We start from the raw sequence: 9146 nt of genomic DNA on the forward strand, positions 1-9146 counted from the left end.
CAAGCATGTATTCAACTTCTCATCAGAGACAGTGGAACAAATCTTGTTGCTTGTGGAGTATGGAGGGTGGGTGGGGTCTGAGCCAAGAAAATCCCCAGACTCACAGCCCTGTACCATTTCTAAGACACACTTATAGACACACTTGCTGTTCACTACAAATGACAGCAGGCCCACTGGGTCCCAGGTAGCTCTGTGTGGCTCCCTCGCCATGCTGTGCATGGGTAGACAGAAGAGCCTGTGGCTTGGCATTCTAGGGGACCTGTGGTGAGCTGTCAGGAGAAATGCCACTTGTGGACAAAACCCAGTTTGGTTCCTACATTTGTGAGCTTGTGAATGATAATGCTGAAGTCCAGACTAGCTTTGCTGATGCTGGCTACGGGCCCTTGTAACATTTCTGAAGCAAGTCTAGCTCAGCCTGTGACCTTTCACCAGGGTGAAGCGGGGAGAGGACTGAGCCGTAACATCTTACTTCATAGTAAACTAATTGTCCCTAAAGGCAGCAGGTACCCTGTGTCATCCCTGCTAGTGCTCAGCCCAGCAGCTCCTCCAAGGAGCCCTGAGGAGCCCAAGGATGGCCAATAACCAGCACTTACAAGAGGCAGTCAGACCAGGGAACCTGGCCAGTGCAAAGCTCACGGGCCTCCTACACGTTGGAAACTAGCCACAGACCACTCAGTCTCCCACAGTCAGCCTGCACTTAGAAGCTTCCAGTTTTTGGCTGCACATTTACCTTGTTTGCTTTGTTTAATCAGTGTCTCTCTTCTCTCCCCACCCAGAACCTTGCATTTAAAAGAACATCAATATTCATGTACTAAGTAAAAAAATAAAAGTGGCACAAAAAGCTGACTCATATTCTGCCCAACAAGTTCTTTTTTCCTTCCTCTCCAGCAAGTCCCCCGGGTGACTGGTCAATGCAGCCCTCTGTGCAGACCTGGCTGCAGAGCCTCCCCGCCCACAGCCTCTATTGGCCATCTTGGCCTGCACTGGACTACAGTGTCCACATCCCACCCCTACTTGGGGAGGAATAGGAGGCCGACTCCAGCCACAGTTCTGCTACTTAGAGATACTGAAGCCACACACAGGCGGGCAGCAGAAGGTGATCAGGGGAGGTAAGAAAGCGCCAATGACTGAGGAGGCTCAGGAAAACTGTTCTTTCCTTTTTCGTGTGTATGTGTGCATGTGTTTGTGTGGTGTGTGTGAGATAGAGAGACAGAGAGACAGAGAGAGAGAGATGACACAGATAGACTGAGAGACAGAGACAGAGGGAGACAGAAAGGTGGTTAGGGTGAAACAGGGAACTGAAATGACCCTTTGGGACAATATGCATCATTTCAGAACTGTGGACAGGCATTCTATGCTTTGGGCCCAACCTCACTGTTGACCTTATTATTGCTACTGATGCTTCTGAAGACACCAACACCAAGCAGATACAGATGTGTTTTGCTTGTTTTAAAGACTTCAATTCTAGTGGCTTTGAAGTAACTGTTGACATTTTCCCAAAAGCATCATGAATACTGCTTCTTTAACTCTGAAGGAATGACTTAGGGCTGAGGAAAGACAGTGCCTGTTTATCCCCAAATTTTGAACAAAAACTCTGACTTCCTCCCAGGTGCTTCTTTAATGACCCTGGATCACTGCTATCTGGTTTCCAGTTTGAAATTCCAGTGTCCCACATCCTGCCCAGACACTACTAAGAAATTGCAGGATAGTTGAGAGAAACAATAGGAAATTGATTCTAAGAAACAGGGATTAAAACTAAGTTTTCTTTCTTTGGCATGACCTTTCTCAAGGAGGAAAAACTCCTTCTTTAATGGGCCACTCACATGTTACAGAATGTGTATTTCCAAGAAGCTAAAGTCCTAAAATTCTCTTATTTTCAGTATTAAAACATTAAGACAGAATATGCACCATAGGAAAGGTGAAGGAAACAGAGATGTTTACTTCATTTCTCTTAGAAGATAATCTATAAATCACCAACTGCTCCTTAAGTAGAAGGGAATAACTTAAAAGAAAAAAAGTTAACACGTTAGAATGAAACCCTTTGCATAAGTAGATAATTTTTTTTTTTTTTTTTTTTTTTTGCCAGTCCTGGGCCTTGGACTCAGCGCCTGAGCACTGTCCCTGGCTTCCTTTTGCTCAAGGCTAGCACTCTGCCACTTGAGCCACAGCGCCACTTCTGGCCGTTTTCTGTATATGTGGTGCTGGGGAATCGAACCCAGGGCCTCATGTATACGAGGCAAGCTCTCTTGCCACTAGGCCATATCCCCAGCCCCGTACTTAGATAATTTCAAAAGAAAAATTAATTAATTTTTAGTGTGGTCATGAAATAAATAGGTTTTCATGGACTTTTCTAACATATTCAGTGTTTTATGACTTTTTTTTTTTTTTTTTTTTGCCAGTCCTGGGCCTTGGACTCAGGCCCTGAGCACTGTCCCTGGCTGCTTTTTGCTCAAGGCTAGCATTCTGCCACTTGAGCCACAGCGCCACTTCTGGCTTTTTCTGAATATTTTTCTAGACGAATTTCACAGATCTTTTTGTTCTGTAACCCACTCAAAGAAATCTCATAGTTATTTTAAATTACTAAAATGTACATATTAAGGCAAAGGAAAATAAGCTCCTACAATTCAATCTTTTGTCTTTTGTAAGTGCCTGTATTGTTCTCCCTAAACTTTAGTATATTAATAGGTTACTCTCTTCCATATTGTCTAGTTGGACATAGGAATGCTAGAGTTTTGTGCCCTGATTTGCTCCTCCTCACCTTATTGCTTATCAAGTGCCCTGCTGAGTTGATGCCCTGCTCACTTGCTTAATCTCAGAGCCCCTAGAAAGCTGAGAGCAGCCACCCAGGAGGTAGAAACCATCCAAGTTCTCTCCTTGCTCTGCAATGCATTTTTTCTAAAACTTCCACTTGACTCAGTCCAACCAGAAGCCAGAGATTATTGAAAGTCTTCTCCAAAGCCCACAGGGACACAGAAGATAGGAGGGACTAAGAGGAAGACAGCATTGTGATATTCCAATGTGTCCCCCACCACCACTAGAAGAGCAGTGAGCCCAGCCTCATCTGGGTGGAGGTCTGCACACCAGCACATTATACTCTCCTGCTGTCCCCAGGATGTCTGAGCTGGAGAAGGCGCTGGTTGCACTCCTTGACGTCTTCCACCAGTACTCCGGTAGGGAAGGCAACAAGCACAAGCTGAAGAAATCTGAACTGAAAACACTCATTAACAGTGAGCTCCCCCATTTCCTGGAGGTGAGTCTCCCCTTGTGAAACCCACAGCTCATGCACTCACCCTTCCAGTCACTGAACTACCTGGCCAGGCAGGTGCGATGGTGAACACGTGTAAGCCAGCTGCCTAGCATGCATGAAGTCCTGGGTTTGATTCCTTACCACCACCTAAACAGAAAAAGCCAGAAGTGGTGCTGTGGCTCAAGTGGTAGAGTGCTATGCTATCCTTGAGTAAAAGAAATTCAGGGATAGATAGTACACAGGCCCTGAGGTCAAACCCCAGGACTGGTAAAAAAAAAAAAAAAATCAAGGATTAACAGGTGATACCCACAGAAGGAAGGGATGGAAAAGCATTCATGACTTCTCAGAGCCCAAGTGAATATGTAAGAAAATTAGTAAATGGGCTGGGTGGCATATACCTATATGGTCCCAGCCCTTGGATGCTGAGGCAGGATTGTGATTTTGGGGGACATGGGCAACATAGTGACTCCCTGTCTCAGTAGAAAAGTAGGAGAAGAACTCAAGAGAAAAGGAGACAGACAGAAAGAGGCTATACGTTGGTGGCTCATGACTGTAATCTTAGCTACTCAGGAAGCTGAGATCTGAGCATTGGGGCTTGAAGTTAGTCCAGGAAGACAAATACTTAAGATTGTTTATCTCTGGGCTGGGGATATGGCCTAGTGGCAAGAGTGCTTGCCTCGTATACATGAGGACCTGGGTTCAATTCCCCAGCCACACATATACAGAAAACGGCCAGAAGTGGCGCTGTGGCTCAAGTGGCAGAGTGCTATCCTTGAGCAAAAAGAAGCCAGGGACAGTGCTCAGACCCTAAGTCCAAGGCCCAGGACTGGCAAAAAAAATTTTTTTTTTTAAAAATAAAAAAATTTAAAGATTGTTTATCTCCAATTAACTATCAAAAATCTGGAAGTGGAGCTGTGGCTCAAGTGGTGGAGCACTAGCCTTGAGCACAAAAGCTTAGGAACAGTGCCCAGGCCTTGAGTTTAAGTTCCAGTACCAGCACAAGAAAAATAAACCTTGGGGAAAGGATATGTTTTGCCTTTATCCCAGATGTCTAGTATTTAGAGATAAAAGATGCCACATGTTCATTACTTACTGAGCACTTGGTAATTAAATACTGTGAGCTACAGGCCTGACTGGCATGACCTCTGCTTTCATGGCACCCAAGCTTGGCACACCGGTGAGTGGCCACTTCACTGGGTATGGTAGAAATCTGACATACTTTTTGGAAGCCAGAGTCCCTAAAGGGGGCTCCTGGGAATACAGAACACCAGAAAGAACTTTCTTTAGTTTGGGGTCCTAATTAGGAAGCAGCATGACAGCCTCCGATGAGCCCTAATTCTTTTGATTTTAATAAAAAATATCTTAGATGATCTTTGAAAAAATAATTACAATAAGGATGAACACCCACTCCAGAAACAAAGGAAAACTCTGGAACACCAAAAGTTCATTTTTTTCTTTTGAGACATTTGCTCATACTGAGACAGACTTACCAGGATCAAGCCCTTACCACATAATGAAATCTCAACAAATGGTAATTAACAATAGCACTTACTATTACTGACTTTAAAGCAAAAATGTTAGCATAGAGGAACCACAATTTATTACTGGTAACTCATGGCATGTACAACAAAGTATCATGAACAGGGCTGGGAATATGGCCTAGTGGCAAGAGTGCTTGCCTCCTACACATGAAGCTCTTGGTTTGATTCCCCAGCACCACATACATGGAAAACCGCCAGAAGGGACGCTGTGGCTCAGGTGGCAGAGTGCTAGCCTTGAGCGGGAAGAAGCCAGGGAAGGTGCTCAGGCCCGAGTCCAAGGCCCAGGACTGGCAAAAAAAAAAAAAAAAAAAAAAAAAAAAAGTATCATGAACACTTGCTGGCCTGGTTTTAGCAGTGTAATTTCAGTTTGAAAGCAAACCTATTGCGTCAGTTATTTTTTCATTACTGTGACAAAAACACCTGAGAGAATTACAAGCAGAAAGGTTTGTTTTTACTCTTTTGATTTGGGGCTTCTGATAAAGCTGAACACAATGTTGAGGAGCAAATGGTGGTTCAAAGCTGCCCACCTCCCAGCAGTTGGGAAGTGAAGAAAGGATGGACTAGGGTCTCAATGTACCCTTTGAGGGCTTCCTCCAGCTAGACCCCATCTCCCAAAGGTTACACTACCACCTTTCAGAGGCAACCAAGCCTTTAGTTTATAAGCTTTTGGAGAACACTGTAAATCCAAACTGTAGCAGCTGTGGTATATCTGAAAGGAAGACACTGCTTCCATCCATCTTTAACAGGGCTTGCCCCTATCTGCACAGGAATCACCATTGAACCTGTTATAATTTTTTTATATTGCTGGGATCTGAACTCAGCGTTTTTGACTTACTAGGCAAGAGCTCTACCACTTGAGCCAAACCCCCTGCAAGCACCAGCCCAGAAACCACTCAGACACATAGTCATGTAGAAGCAAGCAAGCATTTTAATGTCAGCTGAAGCTGCCAGGCTAGCTCTCCTGGGGTAGAGAGTAGTAGCCTGCTCTCAGGCAGGGAGGTAGTTATACAATATCAAGGAGGCTGAAGAGGCAGAAGAGTCTGGGAACAGGAAATCTTCTGTAGTCACAGCTGGGCACTGGAGATATCAGACAGCTGGGGCAGAACATTCCATAGGTGATTTATAGCTGGGGAAAACATCCTATATCTGGCACATAGCCGGAACAGTATCTTCTATAGCTGGACACTAGAAATAACCATGGGACTGGGAATGGGCATCCTGACTGTGTTGCTGCAGACCCAGTTGGGACTGGAGGTACTTGCAGTTTGGATGGGAATGGGCAACTGTGAAAAGACTATATCTGGCACATAGCTGCAACAATACCTTTTGTATCTAGGCATTAGAAATAGACATGGGAATGTGATAAAGCATCCTGACTCTGCAGCAACATGTTATTGACACTGCTGGAGCTGGGGGTACATGCAATTTGGGTGGGAATGGGCGACTGTGACAGGGCCTGGTTTGTGGGTGACCCAAGATGAAGGCTGTCAACCTAAAAGAGGGGTGAATATGCTAACACCCCCATCTTGAACCTTTTAGATTCAGATATGCCTGAGAGCTCATTGATCTGCTTTTGTGTGCTCTTCAGTGTTCTGGCCCACATTTGTACGTTTTCACATTTGTAACCCTGTACTATGATCACACATCACTTATAAACCTCACCATGTATTTGGCTTTGGTATCAGGCAGGATTGACAGGAAAGACCTCCATACGGCTAAGAAAACAACTTGAATGGGAGAAAGAATGTAGGAATTAGCATCTCCAAGTGTCCCCAAGCATTTCAACAAAACATTAAAATCCACTAAAACCATTTAACACAGAGAACCCCTACCCCAGAAACAAAACTCAAAAACATCAAAAGTTCATCTTTTCTTTTGAGACATTTGCTTGAAATGACCCAGACTTAATTCTTTTCCCATGTGTTTTAAGCATAATAATACCCAGAAGTTTTTGTGCTTTTTTTTTAAATAGCTGTGGGCTTTGAACTCTGGGCCTCGATGCTGTCCCTGAGCTCTTCAGCTCAAAGCTGGTGCCACAGCACCACTTCCAGTTTTCTGGTGGTTAATAGGACCTAAGAGTCTCATAGACTTTACTGTCCAGGATGGCTCTGAACTGTGATCCTCAGATCTCAGCCTTCTGAGTAGCTAGGATTATAGGTGTGAGCCAACAGTGCACAGCTTACATCTTGGTTGTTCCATTCTTTTCAAGTGGCCCAAGGTCCCACTGGATTTTGTAAGCCCCAACCCAGAAACCACTCAGGCACATAATCATGTAGGAGAAAGCATTTTAATGTCAGTTGAAACTGATAGGCTAGCTCTCCCAGGGTAGAGAGTAGCAGCCTGCTCTCAGGCAGGGAGGCAGGGAGGCTGAAGGCAGAAGGGCTGGATATCTTTTGTAGTCACAGCTACACACGGGAGATATCAGACATCCAGGGCAGAACATTCTATAGGTGATTTATAGCTGGGGAAAACATCTATATCTGGCACATAGCCTTGACACTAGAAATAGCTGTGGGACCAGGAATGGGCATCCTGACACATGTTGCTGATACAGTTGGGGCTGGGGGCACATGCGTTGTTTTGTTTTGTTTTTTTAATAGGAATGGGGCAATTGTGAAAACGTTCTATATCTGGTACGTAGCTGGGACGTAATACCTTTTGTATCTGGGCACTAGAAATAGCTGTGGGAATGGGATGGAGCACCCTGACTATGCAGCAACATGTTATTGATGCTGTTGGGGCAGGGGGTACTTGCAATTCTGTGGGAATGGATGACTGTGATGGGGCCTGGTTTGTGGGTGACCCAAGATGAAGGCTGTCAACCTAAAGCAGGGGTGAATATGCTAACAGTTAAAGAAGAAAAGACATAGACCCTCAGAGACTCTTGTGTGGCCAACAGTCCCTGGCCACAGGAGAAATCTTTTCTGGTATTTTACATTCCATGTCTTGGGATTGTTTCTGATGCAAGTTGTTAGTCAAGCCATGTTCAATCACATTGTGATGGCTATATGTTCCATTTAAAAATAAGTGGAACAACTTTTCTTATCTCTTTTAGGAAATCAAAGAGCAGGAGGTTGTGGACAAAGTCATGGAAACACTGGATGAAGATGGAGATGGAGAATGTGACTTCCAGGAATTTATGGCCTTTATTACTATGGTGACCACTGCCTGCCATGAATTCTTTGATCATGAGTGAGATAAAGAGCCAACAGAGATGAAGTTTGCACCAGGAACCAGAGCACAAGGGCTTTCAGGCTTAGAGGACCCAAACTTTCCAGCCATATGTAGCTAATTAGGATGCTTGATCTGCTGTATCAAAAACTGAAACTCCCCTCCCAAAGTCTGCTTTAACTTGCTGCAACATTGTATCTGCTGTATCACAGCCATTTCTGTAAGCTGACTGGTCTCAAGGACTGCTTAGGAAAGTCAATTCTCACTTGTAAAGCATATGCTATACAGGCAGCCATAGCTCTGCATAATCCTAACCCAGAAAAAAAAAAATCAACTACCAAAAGTAATTCTGCAAAGTAGGAGCATGAGGTTTACAATAAATCTAAAACTGCAAAGTTGTTGTTCTTTTTTTACATCACATGAAAAGGCTTTTTCTTATATTTGTTCATTAGTACAAATAAAAAGTGCCACCATCTCTGGCAAAGAGCATGGTCACATTTAAACCCCTTTGCTTATGGTGACTTGTTATTACTGACTAAATAATTGATGCCAGCAGCTCTAAATGGAAAAAACTGCTTATAAACCAAATACTAATGTTTCAACTCAGAACTGATCATCCAAATTTTTTATTTAATCCTTCTTCTAGAATAATTCCCTACTGATCCTATGGGACAGGTGTATAAAAGGAGTCTGCTCAGAAACTAAGACCAGGATTAGTGTCTACCTTTCCAGGTAGTTGTGGTACAAGCAATGTTATCACCCTGGCATCTTCTGCTGTCCATGAAACAAGTGCCCCATGATGCTGAGTCCTGTGGGATGAGTGGAGATGGAATGATGTGTCCCTCTGTTGCTGTAGGTCAATTCTGACCTACTTGTGCTGAGAGGACTAGGAGTCTGATGTCAATGCTTTTGTAAACTCACATTCAAGTAAATCATGTTTCAAGCAATTCAAGTTACAAATAATAAAACAAAATCAAATTATGATCCCATGACCCACTGACCACCCTCCCCTAGGGTCCCCTCCTGGTGCTCAGGAAAACCTCATCCCTGACCTTACCTGAAAGCATGGGGCTGACCTTATAGGAAAGTGCAAGATGAGCCTTACCTGAATGTGCCGGCCAACTGAGTCTGCACCAGGGAAGATACTCCTACCACAAAACCCCAAGCAGGACAGTTTGGACTGTAAG

The 9146-nt window shown here is 44.2% G+C and overlaps 1 protein-coding gene across 1 annotated transcript; it reads left to right on the forward strand.

Moving 5' to 3' along the window:
• The first annotated feature begins 986 nt into the window (after positions 1 to 986).
• S100b (S100 calcium binding protein B) lies at positions 987 to 8466 on the forward strand. The gene is made up of 3 exons (XM_048346050.1): positions 987 to 1109; positions 3112 to 3250; positions 7844 to 8466. Exons 2-3 carry the CDS (start codon positions 3113 to 3115, stop codon positions 7982 to 7984), a joined length of 279 nt encoding a protein of 92 aa, XP_048202007.1. The 5' UTR covers positions 987 to 1109; position 3112; the 3' UTR covers positions 7985 to 8466.
• Positions 8467 to 9146: the final 680 nt, after the last annotated feature.

Source organism: Perognathus longimembris, chromosome 5 (assembly GCF_023159225.1).
Source record: "Perognathus longimembris pacificus isolate PPM17 chromosome 5, ASM2315922v1, whole genome shotgun sequence".
Taxonomy (NCBI): Eukaryota; Metazoa; Chordata; class Mammalia; order Rodentia; family Heteromyidae; genus Perognathus; species Perognathus longimembris.